At 37.4% G+C, this 21,478-nt stretch overlaps 1 protein-coding gene across 1 annotated transcript in view; it reads left to right on the top strand.

Moving 5' to 3' along the window:
• LAMA2 (laminin subunit alpha 2) overlaps positions 1–21,478 on the top strand; it is a 588,138-nt gene that overhangs the window by 184,467 nt on the left and 382,193 nt on the right. The window contains exon 7 of the mRNA XM_024759015.1: positions 19,929–20,171. Within this exon, the coding sequence (XP_024614783.1) occupies positions 19,929–20,171 (243 nt within the window). The remainder of the gene's footprint in view (positions 1–19,928; positions 20,172–21,478) is intronic.

Raw genomic sequence — 21,478 nt, 5'->3', positions numbered from 1 at the left:
ATGTATCAGCTAGGAAATGGATGAAAGCATTGCTAACTAATATTTAATGAGTGTATAATATGGGCTGGACAGTGCTGTAGCACTTTATGTGTATTATGTTTTATAATCCTCACAACTTTATGATGGAAATGTACTATTATTCCCATTGTCCAGATGGAAAAAAATGAGGCACTGAAAGGTTATGAAACTTTCCCAAGTGGCAATAGCCCATTTAACACTACCCTGCCTCTGTCTCTCAACCAGCAACTCCACTTGAATGTCTAATGAAGCATCACATATTTTATAGTTCAAAAGAGAGGTCTTGATGATTTACTTTATCCAAATATGTACCTTCTCAGTAATAGTACTACTCTTAATTCAGTTTTCCAGGCAAATAGATAAACACAAACAAAAACCTTGGGAATTATATTTGATTATTCTTTTCCCTTCATACCCCTTATCCAAGTTCTGAAAACTCGACCTACAAAATGTATCCTGAATTTGGCAACTTCTTATCTGCTCCATTACAACCCTAATCTAAGCCACCATCTCTCATCTAGATTACTAGCATAGCTCCCTGTCTAGTCTCTCCGATTTCCCATCCCCTATTCATAACCTACTCACCAAACAGCAGCCACAGTACTCTTTAAAAAATATATGTTGGATCTATCACCTCATTGCTCAAAATTCTACAATGATTTCCTAACATACAGAAGCCAAAATCCACACTTCTTGCCACATCCTGTAGAACCTGCAAGACCAGGCCCTTGTGTGCTTCTCCAAAATCATAGCTGACAGCAGTCTCTAGCTGCTGTTTTATTCTAGCCACATTGGCCTTCTTGAGATGAACCAAGTTCATTCCTACAACAGGCGCTTTACATTTGCTATTTCCTTTGACTTAAATGTTCTTTCCCCAGATCTTGACGTGGCTTCCTCTGTCATGTCACTGAAGTCTCTGCTCAAATAAATATTCTTCCCTGATTACCATCTATTATAGAAACCCCTACCTAAAATTGCATTATTTATTCATTTGTCTTGTCTGTTGCAGTGGAGTCCTGACAGATGTTTAACAGTTGATTCTCTGGGGGTGAAAGAAAAGTCCTGATTTATAGTGTTAGCCAATTTCCGTGGTGTAAATATTCATATCAGGACTGATTTCAAGCTACCAACATGATGTCACTGAACAAGGAATTGGGAAGAGATAAACACAATTGGCTTTTTAAAAAATTGAAATATATTTGATATACAACATTGTATAAATTTGATATGTACATGTTAATTTGATACATTTATATAATGTAATATTATTGCCATTATAGCAATAATTAATACCTCTATCATATTAATAGCTATCCTTTATTTTTAATGGTTGTAATAATTAGTTCTAGTCTCTTTGCAAGTTTTATGATTATAATACTATATTGTCTGCGTTCACTATACTGTGCATTAGATCTCTAGGTGGTATTTGCCACTCATTGCAATTTTGTACCCTGAAACCACATCTGTCCTATTCCCTTCCTCCCCATCCCCTAGTAACCACCATTTTACTCTGTTGTAACCAGTTTGGCTTTTTTAGATTCTACATATAAGTGATATCATATCGTACTTGTCTTTCTCCGTATGACTTTTCTAACTTAGCATAATATATGTGCTCAAGGTCATCCATGTTGTTGCAAATGGCAGGACGTCCTTCTTTCTCATGGTGAAATAATATTCCATTGTATGTATGTATATATATATGGGCACTTAGGTTGTTTCTGTGTCTTGACTATTGTGAATAATTCTGCAATAAACATGGGAGAGTATATATCTCTTCGATATCCTATTTTCAGTTCCTTTGGGTGTACACCCAGAAGTGGAATTGCTAGATCTATTTTTAATTTTTTGAGGAACATCCATGTTGTTTTTCTTAATGGCTGTGCCAATTTACATTTCCACCAACAGAGTACAAGTATTCTCTTTTCTCCACATCCTTGCCAAAACTGGCTTTTGAAAGTCAGTGCAAGCTGGCTCCAGCAGACTATTGGTGTATTGTCTGTTTTTCTAGAATATAATCTCCATGAAAGAGCAATTTTATTATCCTCACTGCTATATTTCAACACTTAGGTTAAGGACTGGCACAATAAATAATCTGTTGTTCAACAATATTTGGAGAATAAATGAACTAATTAATATATTACTATGTGAGCCTTTAAAATATGTACGGAAGTACAGAATTTTAGAATCCATAATAGGAATCTTGGAACAAAAGGGTAAGAGTAACACTAGCTCAAGCGAACTTGACTGCAGGTATAACTGTCTTTCCCATCCTTCTTAATCAAGGAGTTGTTCCAATTCCCATTTGAATATATTCTTTTAAACCTCCCTAAATAGATTACCGAGAATATAGACATTTAAATTTATTCTGTTCATATTTAAATAATTTCATTTATGTTTAGTCTGGAAAAATGAATCTGAAGTTATTCCAGTATGTTGTGTTCTTTAAGCACTTGATATATGTCTAAAATGTTGTTCATGTCAAGAACATCTACAATTCAAATCATGACCTTCTTTTGGTTTGTACTATAATTTTAAAGTGACATAGACACGAAAAGGACTAGACTAAAAAACGTTAATAGTCATACGGCTATTCTTCACTTCTGTCTGTGATGATACTTGGTAATGTATTTTACTGAACAGGCAAGCAATGGAAAAAAGGTCTCCCTCACGCAAAATGTGGTAAAGTCTGCTTTCAGTAAGTGACTTTATTTACTACTTGCTTTTCATGGTCACTATTTGTAATACCATATTTATGCCCACTGCAGACATGAAGCCTGGAATAAGAAAAAGTTAAGCTTTCATCCTTCACACCTTTCATAGCGCTTTACTAATAGCTGCAGTTATTTTGCAACAATCCACCGTATGTTTAGGTTTAACAGAATCTTGGCTTAGTAATGAAGCACTTCATTAAAGTGTTGTTTATAGTGTTTCTATTCACAACTATCCCTCCATATATGCTTATGGTAGAGTTGTGTGGATGTTCTGCTGTCATCCATTCTCTGCTGTTGAGACAGATTCAGTGTATAGTGTCGGATTTTACTCTTGATGATTTTGCAGCTTTATTATTTGATGTTGAGTAATAGTAGTCAATTAAACTGTTCAAGAAGCCCTATGGATTCTGTTTTATGCCTTGGGTATCATAAATGAGTTAGAGCTTGATTCCATATTGATGAAATACTACTTATGTTTCCCAAAGATATATTGTTCTTTACAATTTGTTTCTAGACATTGTGGTCAATGTTCTATTGGATAGCAATTTTAGAATCAGAGTACAATGACATTTTGTAATAATTTAAATGGAAATGTGTGTAGGGTTTTTCTAGTGAAGGCTTTTACATAAATTAATTATGTTCAGGGCTGATAGAATGTTCACAGCAGGACATGTAGTACTACAGAAAATGTCCAGAAACATTTATTTGCTCTTTTTCAGGACAACTATAACCATGACTTTTCATGACGTTCATAACCTGCTTAACTGGATGAATTTCAGTGTCAGAAAATTGTTTTCTAAGTCAATTTTTAAGCTTTTCTCCCGCTTTCCTGTGCTGAGTCCTAATTTGATTAGCCTTGATTTTCCTCTAAGGGTGAGGGTTTTAAAAAAAACTTTTGCTTTGGTACAACCAATTAATTAGTCCTGCATGGAAAGGTTTGGAAAATCCACGAGCAGTCAAACTTGCTGACAGAGTAAAACACAATTTTGTGAAGGCAGCATAAAGGAGACAGTAAAATTCCCTAAGTGTTATCTGTGTGCCATGGATCCTTTTGGAGCTTCAGAAATCCAGCTCAGCACTTCATAAATCATTTTTGACTTGACATCACCAAAGTTCTATGATGATTTGGTATGTTTTGAACTCATAAAAAAACCAGGAGAAATCTAGGCAGGATACAAAGAACAAAGAACTTGTAGGGTGGTTTTGTAAGAACTTTATCCTATGTCCTCTTGAAATGGTCACCTTTCAGGCATATTTGTCATAACTGTTGGCACTCAGTCTTTAGAAAATGTCTATACAGTTATATGAGTGCCATCTCCTATCCTTATTTTAAAATCTTAGCCAGAATGATATCAGGCTCTGCAGTTTTCTCATTTTTCATTTCACTTACACTCTTCACACTTCACTGGCAAGTGAAGTCACCTCTTTAAAATTTGGGGTAAAGGCCAGCTTGACAAACCTTGTCAGAATTCTCTTTTTTGCAGATTTTCATTTCAGAGGAAGAATATGTGACTTAGACGTATTTAAGATTGTTACCTTGGTAGAAATTCCCAAGGAAATTAGAAATGATGAGGGATGTGTCACCTGTATTTATTAATGTTGAATGGTGGCTAGGTAGGTTCACACTTTAGGTGCTTATAGAAATTACTTCTGAGGTTCCTTAAATTGTTTCAGAGGTGGCATTCCATTTTTGATCACCTGTTCCATTGAATTTTAAAAAATAATTGATAATTATGTGTAAGACATTAAAAAACATCTATAGAGTATTCTACAGTTTCTACTGCTAGTAACTTATATCAGTTTTGGTGGTAAAACGAGGGCAAAATTAATTTTTTACAAAGCAAAATTAAATTTTCTTAGATGAGAATGTGGTTAGGTTAGAAATTGAGATATGGGACATATCTGTATAAAGGAGTTAGTTGAAATAGTCATAGACGTGGAAGGTATTATGCAGGGAGCAAAATTAAACAAAACTGGATCTATAGACTTGCTCCATAATTTACTAGTCATGTGAAGCGGAACAAGTTACCTAGTGTACTAGTTTTCCATTGCTATCGTAACAGATTACCACAGATTTAGTGGCTTAAAGCAACACAAATTTATTATCTTACATTTTAATAGGTTAGAAGTCTGACATGAGCTTCAGTGGCCTAAATCCAGGTGTGGGCAAGGTTGCATTCCCTTCTGAAGTTTCTTGAGGGGAATTCATTTCCTTGATTTTTCCAACTTCTGGAGATTACCTGTGTTCCTTGGCTTGTGGCCTTTTCTTCCATCTTCAAAGCCAGAAATGGGTTGAAGCTTTCTTATGTTCCATCTCTCTGGCCTCCTCTTTTGCTTCCCTCTTCTATTTTTAAGGATCTGTGTGATTATATTGGACCCATTCATACAATCCAGAATTATCATTCCATCTCAAGGTCTTTAACTAAATCATATCTACAAAATCCCTTTTGACATATAAGAGAATGTATTCAAAGGTTCCAAGGATTAAGATATAGACATTTTTGAGGAGCTATTATTCTTTCTACCACACAAATTAGGGTAACTCTCTCATTTCAATTTCTAATCAGTTCCTACCTACCTATCTCATAGGGTTCTTGTTAACAGAAACAAACTTCTCATGCTGAAGTGCCTGGCAAAAACTAAGCACTAAATAAAATGCTGCTTTCCCCAAAAAAAGATTATTAGGACATAGAACATTGGGACACACCTTTGTTAAAGAAATTCGAATTAAAAAGACCCACAGCAGGCGTACCCCACACAGTGCTCTCTTCTGAATATTCCTTTTGTCTTCACTCCCTTCTCTCCTATTGTTTACCTTCCATTTTAGGTAAAAAGCCATATTAGGAAAACATGTTTCTCTTTTTTTAAAAAAATCCCTAAATTATAAATAAATATCATTTTTCCAAAGATAAAGAGAGTTTCAGATGGGGGCGGGGGGAACAGTATAGTCAAAAGCTGTGGAGATCTCAAAGAAGATGAGGATGGAGGAAAAACCCATGAATTTTCCAAATGGGTTGCTGTAACTCTTCTGAAAGTGATTCAGATAGGGTGGTGAGTGTTGCATGGACTGCAGAGGGTTAAGTAGAGAGGAGGTATTAAGGAATAAACAAAAGAGAGTACAAACTACTCTTTTTTTTTTTTTTTACAAGCTACTCTTAAAGTCTCTAGAGAAGGACAAGGAAGTGGGGCAATATATAAGCATGAAAATAGCTGATGCTATTTCATTTGTAATGGCTAAAATTGAATAAGTGTTAAGTGGCTCTGATCTGTTGAAAGAATTCATGAACCAAGATCAGAAAGTTTCATCTGTCTTTGATTTGTTATTCTCCACTGTTAACATTCTATTTCTAACTCTTCTCATCACTACAAATCTTTGCTATTATTCCCCAAATGTTTTGAACTAGAGTGATTCATTCATGTCTGCAATGTCATAAATTTGAGAAGGTATAGGTTCTTCTTACCCTGATCACTATAGAAGCACACAAACAAAGGCAATCCTGGGTATTTCTCCAGGGTGGATAATTTTTAGAACGCAAGCTTTAAACCGTCACATTTCTGATTGTCTGTGATTCACACCAATATTGTCCTCTGTGATGGCTTCATTGAAAGGACTGTCATGTTCTGTGGGGGACTCAGCCTACCTGCTCTTTTACCAGTAGCTGGTGTGAAAGCCATGCTGTGCCAATGGCTCATTCACAGGAGGCAGGTCAATGTTTTGAAAACATAGATTGTTTCAGATAAGAGAGAAATATGTGAGGAGAGAACAGATGTCAAGGGCAGTGCTAAAGAAAAGGAAAATGCTTGTCTGAATTTTACCTGCAGCTAACATTTTTTAAAATGATAGCAATTTAATGAAGCATAGAGTACTAAATGCATTAATAAGCTGAGGGAGGACCTTACTCATTGCATCTTGGATTCCATTTATTCGTGTTCCTAGTTTTCTTAAGATGGGACTAAAATTTTGGACAAGCAATGCCCTTTAGAGTTGATAATTAATTTGAAAGAATTAAGATATATTTCTTGAGCTCAGAATGCAGTGTCTTCGCAGCATGAAGCAGAGTTAACCGTGTATCAAGATAATAAAGAAAATGCATTAAATATTTGCTTTTTAAGAGCAAGCACTGAATTACCAATAGTGTTAAAATCATTATGTAGGGCTTCCCTGGTGGTGCAGTGGTTGAGAGTCCACCTGCAGATGCAGGGGACACGGGTTCGTGCCCCGGTCCGGGAGGATCCCACATGCCGCGGAGCGGCTGCTCCCGTGAGCCATGGCCGCTCTACCTGCGCGTCCGGACCCTGGGCTCTGCAACGGGAGAGGCCACAGCGGTGAGAGGCCCGCATACTGCAAAAAAAGAGAAAAAAAAAATCATTATGTAAAAGAGAATCATTTGTTTATCAAAATGAGATATATTAGTAATCTTTCTAAAAATTCTCATTATGAAAATTTCCCAACATACACAGAAGTATGGAGAAGAATACCCTAGACCCACATGTAACCAACACCCGCCTGTAAGAATTAACTTGTGTCCCTTCTTGTTTCAATTCTACATTTATCATACCCCACCCCACCCACCAGATTATTTGGAGGCAAATTCCATGCATATTACTTCCTCTATAATTCAGTATGTATCTCTGAAGGATACAGCTCTTTTGTAAACAAAAGCATTGTCACACCTAAAAATTAATACTATTACTACTACTTCTTTAATACTAGCAAATATTCAGTCAGTATCAGAATTCATCACATTTACCTCCAAATTTTTTAAACAGCTGATTGAATTTTTTTTTTTTTTAAGAAATTTATGAAATTCAGCCTTCAGTAGGAGTTCTGTAGGAGTTGTTCCACGTGTGGATGTATTTCTGGTGTATCCGTGGGGAGGAAGGCGATCTCCGCATCTTACTCTTCCGCCATCTTCAAGGTCCCCCCGATTGAATTTTTTGAACAGCTGAAGTTACATACTGCATTTATTTGATATCTCTTAAGCTTTCTTAATCTATAACCTCATTATTTTTTATTTTCTTGCAATTTATTTTTGGAAGAAGCGATATGGTTTGTCTAGTAAAGGTTCTCACATTCTGGATTTTGCTAATTGTATTCCTGTGGTGCTGTTTTCATGCTCCTTGGATACCTCATTTCCTGTAAACTGATAGTTAAAAATGTAGAGATCCACTCTGATTTGGGTTCACTTTTCTGGCACGATTAATCGTAGATGGTGCTGTGTTTATAGATGGTGCTGTGTTCTCTCTTTTGGGGACGTTAGTGGCCATGATGACCATTAGTCCCACCACAGATCCATCATTTCAAAAAAGGCCCTCTTAGTAAACAGCAGCATCCAGTATAGCTGAATATTCTCTACGTTGATTATTTTTCATTTAATAATACATCTCTGCATCTGTTGTTCTTTCATTTCAGGTTCTCTTGGCTATTCTTTCTCATTAATTTTTCCAAATCAACTTTATAATCAACTTGTCCAGCTTTAGGGGGAAAATAAACCTAACATTTTAATAAGAAATTAAATTGCTTTAGATTTGTGTATTAACTTAGAGAGAGCAGAAAAAGTAACTCTTGTTACTTTTCAGAACTAGAAGTTGAGATTTTCTTCCTTGCCTAGTGAGGTGGAACAGTCCTTCAAATACTTTCCCATGAGTAGTTAGACATTGATAAAAACCCTTAAAAAAAACTTTCAACAAATAATTGAATATTTTATCTTCAAAGGATTATTAGTCATCCAGGTAGATTATTATTTCTTAGAAATTCTGGAGTGGTAGATTAATTCATTTTCAAATGTATAAACTTTACATGAGTTTAATGTGAGTATAAAAAATCTGTTTTAATTGAGGGCAGAGTGTTTCTGTTCCTCTGGCGACTCGGGAGCCACTTACCCTGAGGTGAAATGGCACATTTGCTTACCTGCAACTCACTAAATTCACGCTGAGCAGTTGTAGTATACACTTGGGGGGAGGAGAATAAATGGGCTGCACATTATAACTGAGTGACAATCTCAAGTCATTTCCATCTTTGAAATCATTGTAAATGAATTTGTCTGAAAGCACAGGCAGGCAAGGAGCTATCCTTCTGGACCCGCCACCACATTATTCTAGGTTTATTGAAGTAAGTGTAAATTTACAAGGGACATAAAACTGACTCAAAATGTAATGATTAGAGTTATTTGTAGGTTAATTTTTTTTAAGTTTAAAGCATCATTTAAAAGCTTCTGTTGTTGGAACTTGATCCAATAAGTCCAGTAATAATATTTTCAAAATCTGTATAATAAGTTTTAAGATTATAATGAGCCACTTGTTTTCTGTGATTGCTCAGAAATTTTTGCTGGGGAGTAAGAATTTGGTTACATGTGGTTGGGTGGGCGCATCTTTGAGTGAAGCCTCTATTAAACTCAGAATTTCGATGAATTTCCTACATTCAGCCCCGCTTCTCATCCCTGCTTCTGGTCAGACCTGCCTTTGTGAGTTTCTGCTGGACTTGACCCAGGGCAAGTACTGAGTACTTTAGGCCATGATCTCTGCTCTCCCTCCTCAGCTGACTCTCATTGACCTTCCAGAAAAATACTGAAACCTCCTCATGCTCTTATCTTTGTTGTTATTGGTTTCCTATTTATTTATTTATCCTCTTTTTAGGTCTCAGGTGAAAGATTAGGTAACACATGAACCCCATCTATCAACTCAAAACACCGAGACATGCACACATTTCTGTAAGGCTTCCCCGATTATTCTAGTGGGTACTAAGCTTGAAACTCATGATTCCAAGGATCCTTTCAGGTTCTGATATTGTATAACTCTCATTGCTTTCTGAAAGCCAACATACCTATATGAATAAATAAGAGTATTTGACAAACATATACTAGAACTAAGAATACACAGGAGTGTTCAAAACATATTAGAGATGACATCACAGCTTGTGGAAATGTTTAAATCCATAACATTGGCAAGAGCAGGTAGTAGAATATTGCAAAGCCTCTTTCACAACTAAGCAATTTTGTTATGTGGACAACTGTTTGCTATAGGAAGTTCACAGACAGATAGCAACAGGGGGAGGGAGGCAGAACTTATCAGTGGGCAGAAGTTAGATGGCCATGTGTTTTTCTCTTGACAAACTTTCTCTATGAGAAAGTTGAAGTACCATCTTCCACAGAGAGTGGCCTTTATTAATAGTTTTATGGCTTTCATGGGGGATCAGCCTATAGGAAACGGAGGTCCTCTGTCCTTGTTACATCATTAAGGAGTCCTACTTTGGCCTGGCTCTCTTAACTGTGTGCCAGTGACACTCAAAAGTCTCACTAAAATCTCCAAAACACAATACTCTTTGGTAGCATTTTCCTAGATCCATGAACCTTCTGAGGACAAAAGAACTGGGATAAAGTAGGTTCCTGAAAGTCATAGCAGAGAATATTTTTCAAAAATTCAGACTCAGCAATGCATGTGCTAGAAATTGGTTCTGGAGGTCAGACTTACCCACATGGGTTACAGGTGAGCTAATGTATATCCTGTCCTAGGACAGTGGCCAAAGTTCCTAGGCTGTTCACTTCCGGCTGTGAGGTCTCCTCCTATAATGTGAAAAAGATGAGAAAGCATCAGTGCGTATGATGGTCGTTGCATGTTACTTGTTACTTTGGGACAAGGATTCTTCAGAAAGACTGTATTCTTCATTTCCACCCTAAATGAGATCGGGTTCTTAATACTCTAGGAACATCTAATTTAATGCTACATCAGTGACATATGATTATAATTACATGATATTTTATTAGGTGATGCACAAATGGAGTATGAAATAGAAAGTTCTCTTTGTTACAGTAAAATGTCAAACATTTGGTATTATTTCAAAAAATATTTGGGATTTTTTTTTAGTTACCAAGTTTGTAAAATGTGCCCTCCAAAAATGTGGGTATTGTGTATTGGTGTCTACGGTTTATAAAAGCCTAGCCATCATAGCATTTTTGTACTTATAATGAGGTGTTTGCTTTCCTTGTTGCACCCCATACAGATTGAGTTTTTTTCCATCTGGAAATAAGGTTTTATAACTACTGATTTTGAAGAGCCTTTATACTGAAAACACAGGACAGAGTTAATAAAAGTAGCATGAGTACGTTAGAGAATTATTCTATTCAAGTCATTAAAATTTTGGCATACTTAGAAAATCACTCTTAGAATTTTCACAGCCTTTGCCTGACGCCTTCAAAGAATACTTCTATTCATTGTGTTTTCCAATAATGCTGTCTACCACATTTTTAAAAGTTTATTCAAAATACTACATGCTAACTAATTTAATTAATTTTGCGTGAAATGTGAAAGAATCCATAGAAGATAAATGAAAGAAGGATATTATTTTGAAATGGGGTGACATATTCTTGAAGGCAATGACTGCTTTTCCATGTCACTTAATGTAGGCTGTTATGTTGAATTATAGAAGGAGTCTGTGTGGTTTCTAGTATAACTTCTTTTCATGGATTTCATCTATTATTCCAGAGCCAGCACAGAAGCTCCTAAGTCATAAATCCATGTTGTAGCTCCAAGACAATTTGGCCTTTTCCTATATTTGCTTGCTGAGTTGTTTCTAAACAAAGTACTTTACCCATACATCAGTGTATCTTTATTTTTCTTATTTGTACTTGTGATCTCTAGTTATGCTTTGATATTTCTCTTTTGGTTTTCCACTAAGAGAATATCTGTGCATTCTTTTTTCTGGATAGAAATTTGCTAATTTACAATATTTATATAGATTGTTTTTTCCAAAGACCACACAGTATTTGATATTCGTTATCTTTCCATGGTTTTGACTTTGGAAAAGAAACACTGGGAAACAGAGGGTAAAAGAGTTTAAGAAATTTGTTCAACTCATAGAGATGTAATAGGACGAACATTACAAGCAATGTATGCCTTAGTTCCTACAAGTGACAAAATATGCTGGTTGACTGAAATTCAGGCTCTAACAAACAGAAAAGAAAGTGTTAAGCTAGTAGAAGTAACATGGAAGCATGTTGCAATGATTTTGGTTATTCAGTTAAAACTAATAAATATTGAATGCACACTATTTCAAAAGAATTATAATAAGGTATAATAAGGATTGTAGCATCTCTGCCCTTTAGGAGCTCACAATTTATTTATTCATATTCTTTACCATTTTATAGACTTTGTCACGAATAATTTAGGATTACCAGAAATTAGGAACAGGGTATTTCAGATTTTTAATAGGATGAAATATCTCTCTGTTCTATCAGATTAATCAATAGGTTTGACCTTCAGTGAATTCCTTTTTAAAGAGGTTCCATGTGTATGAGTTATTGAATACAGAGTGTCTAAGAGAAATAATTCCTTATGAATAACACCTAAAAAATGCAGAAGTAGCAAATACTTTAGATTATGATTGCTAGAGTATATTCCATTTTACTCCTACTCTTGTCCTTTCTTCAATACTTTTAAAAATACTTCTTTATTTTAAAAATAATTCTATTAAAAACCAAGACATTTATATTAATGCAATTAATATAGCAGGTTATTAGATGAAATTTAAAAGTTCTTCTTATCTCTTTGACTCTTGATTGCCAAACCCCATTGGTCACAGCTTTAAGATGTCCATATCTACCCTTCCCCAAAATGTCTAAGTGTATTCCAATAATTATAGACACATACGGGCTTCCCGCGTGGCGCAGTGGTTGAGCGTCCGCCTGCCGATGCAGGGGACACGGGTTCGTGCCCCGGTGCGGGAGGATCCCGCATACCGCGGAGGGGCTAGGGCCCCTGAGCTCAGGGCCGCTGAGCCTGACCGTCCAGAGCCTGTGCTCCGCAACGGGAGAGGCCACGGCAGTGAGAGGCCCGCATACCACAAAAAAACAAAACAAAACAAACAAAAAAAAAAAATTATAGACACATAGGCATATATGTGTGTATATCTGCAATTACACTTATCTATATACCTTTGTAAATATAAATTCATAATATTTCCCACCTGGAGTGTTAGTCAATAAACTAGAATTGGTCAAAGCCCAGACTAATCAGAGACGATGTCTTGGCTATTCCTTGCTATCCCAAGGTTAACCAGATGATCTCAGGAGAGAGAAGGCATTTGGAAGGCTTGGGCATCAGTGATTTACCAACTACAGAAGTATTTCAGTATTTTAATTACCAGTATTTCCACAACTGTGCCTAAGATGCAAATACCATCCGTACTTTCAGTCATATGATGGCTCGTGATTCTCCCCTTAGTGCACACAGACAGAAATGCTCACATCCTACTAAAGATCTCAAAAGACCAGCATGAGAGCCACCTGTCTTATGTTTTTTTTTAAACATCTTTATTGGAATATAATTGCCTTACAATGGTGTGTTAGTTTCTGCTTTATAACAAAGTGATCAGCTATACATATACATATATCCCCATATCTCCTCCCTCTTGTATCTCCCTCCCACTCCCCCTATCTCACCCCTCTAGGTGGTCACAAGCAGTGACCTGATCTCCATGTGCTAGGTGGCTACTTCCCACTAGCTATCTATTTTACATTTGGTAGTATATATATGTCCATGCCACTCTCTCACTTCATTCCAGCTTACCCTTCCCCCTCCCTGTGTTCTCAAGTCCATTCTCTACGTCTGCAGTTTTATTTTTCCCAGCACCACTTATTGAAGAGGCTGTCTTTTCTCCATTGTATCTTCTTGCCTCCTTCATCAAAAGTAAGGTGACCATATGTGTGTGGGTTTATCTCTGAGATTTCTATCCTGTTCCATTTATCTATATTTCTGTTTTTGTGCCAGTACCATACTGACTTGATTACTGTAGCTTTGTAGTATAGTCTGAAGTCTGGGAACCTGATTCCTCCAGCTCTATTTCTTCTCTGAAGATTTCTTTGGCTATTAGGGGCTTTTGTGTTTCCATACAAATTGTGAAATTTTTTGTTCTGGTTCTGTGAAAAATGCCATTGGTAGTTTGATAAGGATTGCATTGAATCTGTAGATTGCTTTGGGTAGTATAGTCATTTTCACAGTGTTGATTCTTCCAATCAAAGAACATGGTATATCTCTCCATCTCTTTCTATCATCTTTAATTACTTTCATCAGTGCCTTATAGTTTTGTGCATACAGGTCTTTTATCCCCTTAGGTAGGTTTATTCCTACGTATTTTATTCTTTGTGTTTCAATGGTAAAATGGAGTGTTTCCTTAACTTCTCTTTCAGATTTTTTGTCATTAGTGAATAGGAATACAAGAGATTTCTGTGCATTAATTTTGTATCCTGCTACTTTAACAAATTCATTGATTAGCTCAAGTAGTTTTCTTGTAGCATCTTTAGGATTCTCTATGTGTAGTATCATGTCATCTGCAAACAGTGACAGCTTTAATTCTTCTTTTCTGATTTGGATTCCTTTTATTTCTTTTTCTTCTCTGAGTGCTGTGGCTAAAATTTCCAAAACTGTGTTGAATAACAGTGGTGAAAGTGGACAACCTTGTTTTGTGCCTATCTTTGAGGAAATGGTTTCAGTTTTTCACCATTGAGAACGACGTTGGCTGTGGGTTTGTCATATGTGGCCTTTATTTTTTTGAGGTAAGTTCCCTCGATGCCAACTTTCTGCAGGTTTTTTTTTTTTTTTATCATAAATGGGTGTTGAATTTCGTCAAAAGCTTTTTCTGCATCTATTGAGATGATCATATGGTTTTTCTCCTTCAATTTATTAATATGATATATCACATTGATTGATTTGCGTATATTGAAGAATCCTTGCATTCCTGGGATAAACCCTACTTGATCGTGGGGTTTGATTCTTTTATTGTGCTGTTGGATTCTGTTTGCTAGTATTTTGTTGAGGATTTTTGCATCTATGATCATCAGTGATATTGGGGTGTAGTTTTCTTTCTTTGTGACATCTTTGCCTGGTTTTGGTATCAGGGAGATGGTGGCCTCATAGAATGAGTTTGGGAGTGTTTCTTCCTCTGCTATATTTTGGAAGTGTTTCAGATAGGTGGGTGTTAGCTCTTCTCTAAATGTTTGATAGAATTCACCTGTGAAGCCATCTGGTCCTGGGCTTTTGTTTCTGGGAAGATTTTTAATCACAGTGTCAATTTCAGTGTTTGTGATTGGTCTGTTGATATTTTCTATTTCTTCCTGGTTCAGTTTTGGAAGGTTGTTCTTTTCTAAGAATTTGTCCATTTGTTCCAGGTTGTCCATTTTATTGGCATATAGTTGCTTGTAGTAATTTCTCATGATCCTTTGTATTTCTGCAGTGTCAGTTGTTACTTCTTTTTTATTTCTAATTCTATTGATTTGAGTGTTGAATTCTATTGTTTTAAGTTTGTTTTTGTAGGTCTTTTTCTTTTCTTGTGCTTTCCTGCCTAGAGTCGTTCCTTTAGCATTGGTTATAATGCTGGTTTGGTGGTACTGAATTCTCTTAGGTTTTTCTTGTCTGTAAAGGTTTTAATTTCTCTGTCGAATCTGAATGAGATCCTTGCTGGGTAGAGTAATCTTGGGTGTAGGCTTTTCCCTTTCATCGCTTTAAATATGTCCTGCCACTCCCTTCTGGCTTGCAGAGTTTCTGTTGAACGATCAGCTGTTAACCTTATGGGGATTCCATTGTATGTTATTTGTTGCTTTTCCCTTGCTGCTTTTAATATTTTTTCTTTGTATTTAGTTTTTAATAGGTTGATTACTATGTGTATTGGCTTGTTTCTCCTTGGATTTATCCTGTATGGGGTCTCTGTGCTTCCTGGACTTGATTGACTATTTCCTTTTCCATATTAGGGATGTTTTCAACTACAGTCTCTTCAGATATTTTCTCAATCCCTTTCTTTTTCTCTTCTTCTTCTGGGACCCCTATAATTCGAATGTTGGTGGGTTTAGTGTTGTCCCAGAGGTCTTTACCACTGTCCCAATTCTTTTCATTCTTTTTGCTTTATTCTGCTCTGCAGTAGTTAGTTCCACTATTTTGTCTTCCAGGTCACTTATCTGTTCTTCTCCCTCAGTTATTCTGCTATTGATTCCTCCTAGAGCATTTTTAATTTCATTTATTATGTTGTTCATCATTGTTTGTTTGCTCTTTAGTTCTTCTAGATCCTTGTTAAACGTTGCTTGTATTTTCTCCATTCTATTTCCAATATTTTGGATCATGTTTACTATCATTATTCTGAATTCTTTTTCAGGTAGACTGCCTATTTCCTTTTCATTAGTTTGGTCTGGTGGGTTTTTACCTTGCTCCTTCTTCTGTTTGTTTCTCTGTCTTCTCATTTTGCTTAACTTACTATGTTTGATGTCTCCTTTTTGCAGGATGCAGGTCTGTAGTTTTCACTGTTTTTGGTGTCTGCCCCCAGTGGCTAAGGTTGGTTCAGTGGGTATGTAGCCTTCCTAGTAGAGGGGACTAGTGCCTTTGTTCTTGTGGGTGAGGCTGTGTCTTGTCTTTCTGGTGGGCAGGACCACGCCCGGTGTTGTGTTTTGGGGTGTTTGTGATCTTATTATGATTTTAGCAGCCTCTCTGCCAATGGGTGGGGTTGTGTTCCTGCCTTTCTAGTTGTTTGGCATAGGGTGTCCAGCACTGTCACTTACAGGTCATTGAGTGGAACTGGGTCTTTTTTTTTAATTTTATTTATTTTTGGCTACATTGGGTCTTCATTGCTATGTTCGGGCTTTCTCTAGTTGTGGAGAGCGGGGGCTACTCTTCATTGTAGTGCGCGGTCTTCTCATTGTGGTGGCTTCTCTTGTAGCAGAGCATCAGCTCTAGGCACACGGGCTCCAGTAGTTTTGGCACGCAGGCTCAGTAGTTGTGGCTTGCGGGCTCTAGAGCACAGGCTCATTAGTTGTGGCACATTGGCTTAGTTGCTCCTCAGCTTGGGGGATCTTCCCGGACCAGATCTCGAACCCGTGTTCCCTGCATTGGCAGGCGGATTCTTAACCACTGCACCACCAGGGAAGCCCAGAGCTGGGTCTTAGCATTGAGATGGAGATCTCTGGGGGTGCTTTTGCGGTTTGATATTACATGGAGTTGGGAGGTCTCAGGTGGGCTCATGTCCTAAGCTCAGCTGTCCCACCTCAGAGGCACATGCGTGACACCTGGCCGGGGCACCAGGACCCTGAGAGCCACATGACACAGAAGAAAAGGGAGAAGAAAGAAAGAAAGAAAGAGAGAGAGAGAGAGAGAGAGATGGAGGGAAGGAAGGAGGAAGGAAGGCAGGAAGGGAGAAAATAAAAGAAAAAGAAATAAAAGAATTTTTTTAATCATTAAAAATTAAAAAAATTAAAATTTAATTAAAAGAAAGAAAGAAGAGAGCAACCAAACCAAAAAGCAAATCCACCAATGATAACAAGCACTAAAAACTATACTAAAAAAAACAAAACAAAACAAAAAAAAGGACAGGCAGAACCCTAGGACAAATGGTAAAAGCAAATTATACAGACAAAATCACACAAAGAAGCATACACATACACATTCACAAAAAGAGAAAAAGGAAAATATATATAAATATATATATCTATACATTAAAAAACAAAAGGAAGAGAGCAACCAAATCAATAAACAAATCTACCAGTGATAATAAATTCTAAATACTAAACTAAGATAAACATAAAATCAGAAACCAGTCTGTCGCATATAGCAAGCCCCAAGTCTACAGTTACTCTCAAAGGCAACTGCCTCAATTTTGGGATGATTCATTGTCTGTTCAGGTATTCCACAGTTGCAGGGTACATCAAGTTGATTGTGGAGATTTAATCAGCTGCTCCTGAGGCTGCTGGGAGAAATTTCCCTTTCTCTTCTTTGTTTGCACAGCTCCTGGGGTTCAGCTTTGGATTTGACCCCACCTCTGCATGTAGGTCACCTGAGGGCATCTATTTCCGCCCAGACAGGAGGGGGTTAAAAGAGCAGCTGATTCGGGGGCTCTAGCTCACTCAGGCTGGGGGGAGGGAAGGGTGCAGAGTGCGGGGCGAGCCTACGGTAGCAGATGTCGGCATGACGTTGCAACAGCATGAGGCGCGCCGTGTGGTCTCCCGGGGAAGTTGTCCCGGGACCCTGGCAGGGGTGGGCTGCACAGGCTCCCAGGAGGGGAGTTGTGGATGGTGACTTGTACTTGCACACAGGCTTCTTGGTGGCTGCAGCAGCAGCCTTAGCATTTCATTCCCAGCTCTGGTGTCTGTGCTGATAGCCGTGGCTTGCGCCCGTCTCGAGCTCGTTTTGGCGGTACTCTCAATCCAGTCTCCTCGTGCACCCCGAAACAGTGGTCTCTTAGGCAGTTCCAGACTTTTTCCTGGACTCTCTCCCAGCTAGCTGTGGCGCACTAGCCCCCTTCAGGCTGTGTTCACGCAGCCAACCCCAGTCCTCTCCTGGGATCTGACCTCCGAAGCCCGAGCCTCAGCTCCCACACCCCATCCATTCTGGCGGGTGAGCAGACGAGCCTCTCAGGCTGGTGAGTGCTGGTCGCCACTGATCCTCTGTGCGGGAATCTCTCCGCTTTGCCCTCTGCACCCCTGTAGCTGCGCTCTCCATTGTGGCTCCAAAGCTACCCACCCCGCCCCGCCACCCACTGTCTCTGCCAGTGAAGGGGTTTCCTAGTGTGTGGAAACTTTTCCTCCTTCACAGCTCCCTCCCCGAGGTTCAGGTCCCATCTCTATTCTTTTGTCTCTTTTTTTTTCTTTTCTCTTTTGCCCTACCCAGGTACATGGAGAGTTTCTTGCCTTTTGGGAAGTCTGAGGTCTTCTGCCAGCATTCAGTAGGTGTTCTGTAGGAGTTGTTCCACATGTAGATGTATTTCTGATGTATCTGTGGGGGGGAAGGTGATCTCCATGTCTTACTCCTCTGCCATCTTGAAGGTCTCCTGTCTTACGTCTTATATATCAACCTTTCATATTTTTAAATTAAATCCCTTAAAGTGTACCATAGACAGTGTAGATGTATTCCTGAAAGTCTCATGTCAAAACTATGTAGCAAGTAAGGTTTATTTTCAGAACATTCCTTTCAAGCTCCCTTCTAAGCAGACCCTTAATCACATTTTAGCGGATTTGTCCTCCAGTTGTATCCTTTCAATGACCCCAGTCACCCAGAGCTTAGGGTTGACAAGCTCCTTGTACCTCACTGAATTTACTAAAAAGAAGATATACCACTGCTTTATTATTAGTGTACTCATTATATATCTCATTATTACAATATATTATCAATTCATAGATGGTGGGACAATAACTTAAACTACTTTGTATCTACCTTTCTACCCAGAACATTGCAAATAAATGTCATTCGGTAATGTTTGTGCATTGTTCTTTTGGATTGAATTGGTAAAGACACATATGGACCATCGCAAAATATCCAGAATATTTATTTTTTACCTCTTCAAATATTTTGTAGTTTTGAACATAGAGGATTGCTATATTTCCCTCAATTGTCACTCTGTTGATTTACAGTCACTTGATGCCCTTATTTTCCTTTTCTTTAACACATGTTTACCTCTTATACAGAAGGTACAGAAACCCTTCATTGAATATGTTCCAGTTTCAAACAGTTGTCTGCATGTACTAGAATTTCCTCCCCGTTATTTTCTATTTGGGGATGTAAAGGAAATGACATTTATTGAGTATTTATAGCCAAGCCTTTTGCTAGGTATTTTTGCATACATTATCTCATTTAATCGAAATTGTCTCTCAGTAGTGTACTTAATGTACTTATTATTGACCCTAATTTGCAGATAAGGGAGCTAGGAGTTGACAAAGTAAAATAATCTGCCCGAGGTCACAGAAATGCTGGGACCACAATTTGAATACAAGATTGTGCCTCTGAATCACTATGTTGTTTTTGCTGTACCACAGTAATGGATGGTACTTGTCTGAGGATTAGGTGACATAAGTAACTGTTTTCTAATCTATCAAGCACTATCCACACATGGAATTTCTAACTCATGTATTATAATTTCCAGCAGAGTAAGGTGAGTAAATTGGTATGTAATAAATGTTTTAACTGATTGTGATTATAATAGAACTTCAAAAATTACGTGAAATGATGTTAATGAGTTATTAGAGAACTAAAATCCACAAAATGGAACATCTCATCTTAGCCAAAAGGTATGAATATGTAACAGTAAAAATATTTTTAGAGAATATCATAGGGTTATGGAATAATATCTGAATAAAATCTATTGTAGCCTTAGGTAGGCCTTATATTTGATATGTAATAGTGAGAACACTTTGGAATTCAGAGTTACATGTTGTTGTTGTCACTCTTCCCCAGGTGTTCCAGATTGCGTATGTGATTGTGAAAGCAGCTAATTCCCCTCGGCCTGGAAACTGGATTTTGGAACGCTCACTTGATGATGTGGATTATAAGCCCTGGCAGTATCATGCTGTGACAGACACAGAGTGCCTAACACTCTACAATATTTATCCCCGCACTGGACCACCGTCATACGCCAAAGACGATGAGGTCATCTGCACTTCATTTTATTCCAAGATACACCCCTTAGAAAATGGAGAGGTAAGATGAGAAAACTCACCCTCAGTACATTTAAGGTGGCAAAATAGGCCTGTCATAAAAACTAGAATATATCAGTCATAATGTCAGGGAGATTTTAAAATAGGATTTAGCAGAAGTACATTTTAAATAACTTATTAAATAAAAGGGAAAAACTGAAAGTGATTAGAATTTTAACTGCCTTCCTCTAGTGTGTTATCTCCCACTTCCAATAAAGATCAGAGAAGAGGGAATGGGCTTAAGTTGGAAAGTCAGTGATTAATTTTACATATAAAGAGACTTTAATTTTAAATATAAAGATACTTTTCTAACACTGTGGCTTGCTAATAATTGGAGGAGGATTGAGACCTTAAAAGAGGGCCTAGATCTGTGTGTACTCTGGTCTGAAGATGGGGACAAAAGAGGTAAATTTGGGAAGAAATAATAATTCACCTGAAGGACCTAAAGAGAAGGAAATTTTGTCAGTTTTGGTATGTTTTTCTGCTGTCACAACATAGTGCTGCAGTGGGGTTTCTTTCCTTTGTTCAGGCTTTGCTTATTATATGCTTAATTCAGAAGCGTTCAATTTCTCCGTAGCATTTTTTTTGTAGGGGTAAGATTTTAGATTCATTCATTGCTTTTCAGCCACAGAGTCAAACCATGACTTCACCTCTACCAGCTGTGTGATCTTGAATCAGTGACTTAAATTCTCTGTGCCTTAGTTTCATCTCCCATAAATTGGAAACAATAACAATAGTTCTTATGATTATCAAGGAGATTAAAGGAATTATTATGTTTAAAACATTAGAACAGTGCTGACAGACATATACACTATTGCTTTGTAAGCATTAGCTATTTTTGTTGCTCTTGTTATAATAATAATTACAACAACAACTATTGAGATTATTGTTTGTGTTGGTAAGTCGTAGTCATAGTAGTATTAGCCTCCTCTCAAATACCCAAACCTAGACTTAGTGACTTTTTTGGATTCTCTAGTTATATTTCCCTAATCAGACTCCCTTCAGTATATACGGCCTAGCTCTTTTTTTCCTACCTGTTTGTATACATCTCTATTTATATTCATGTCTGATATTCTCTCCTCACCAGTTCACACACCTAAAGCTGGTATCATTTTTTATATTCACAGTTTCAGAAAATCCATATTCATACACTATCATGCCCACCTCCACCAATCTAGGGTTATCTCTTTAAACACTTCTGGGGGCAAGTTAGAGTTTTGACATAAATCTATCACACTCTCTTTTGGCACTATTATTCTATGAATGTATACCAGTGCCTCACTATATTTCAATTTCATGTTCAAAAATATC

The sequence above is a fragment of the Neophocaena asiaeorientalis genome, unplaced genomic scaffold (genome assembly GCF_003031525.2).
Source record: "Neophocaena asiaeorientalis asiaeorientalis breed wild unplaced genomic scaffold, Neophocaena_asiaeorientalis_V1.1 scaffold5, whole genome shotgun sequence".
NCBI classification, from domain to species: domain Eukaryota; kingdom Metazoa; phylum Chordata; class Mammalia; order Artiodactyla; family Phocoenidae; genus Neophocaena; species Neophocaena asiaeorientalis.
Note: the sequence above shows the minus strand (reverse complement) of the source record. Positions and strands in the feature narration are given on the sequence as shown.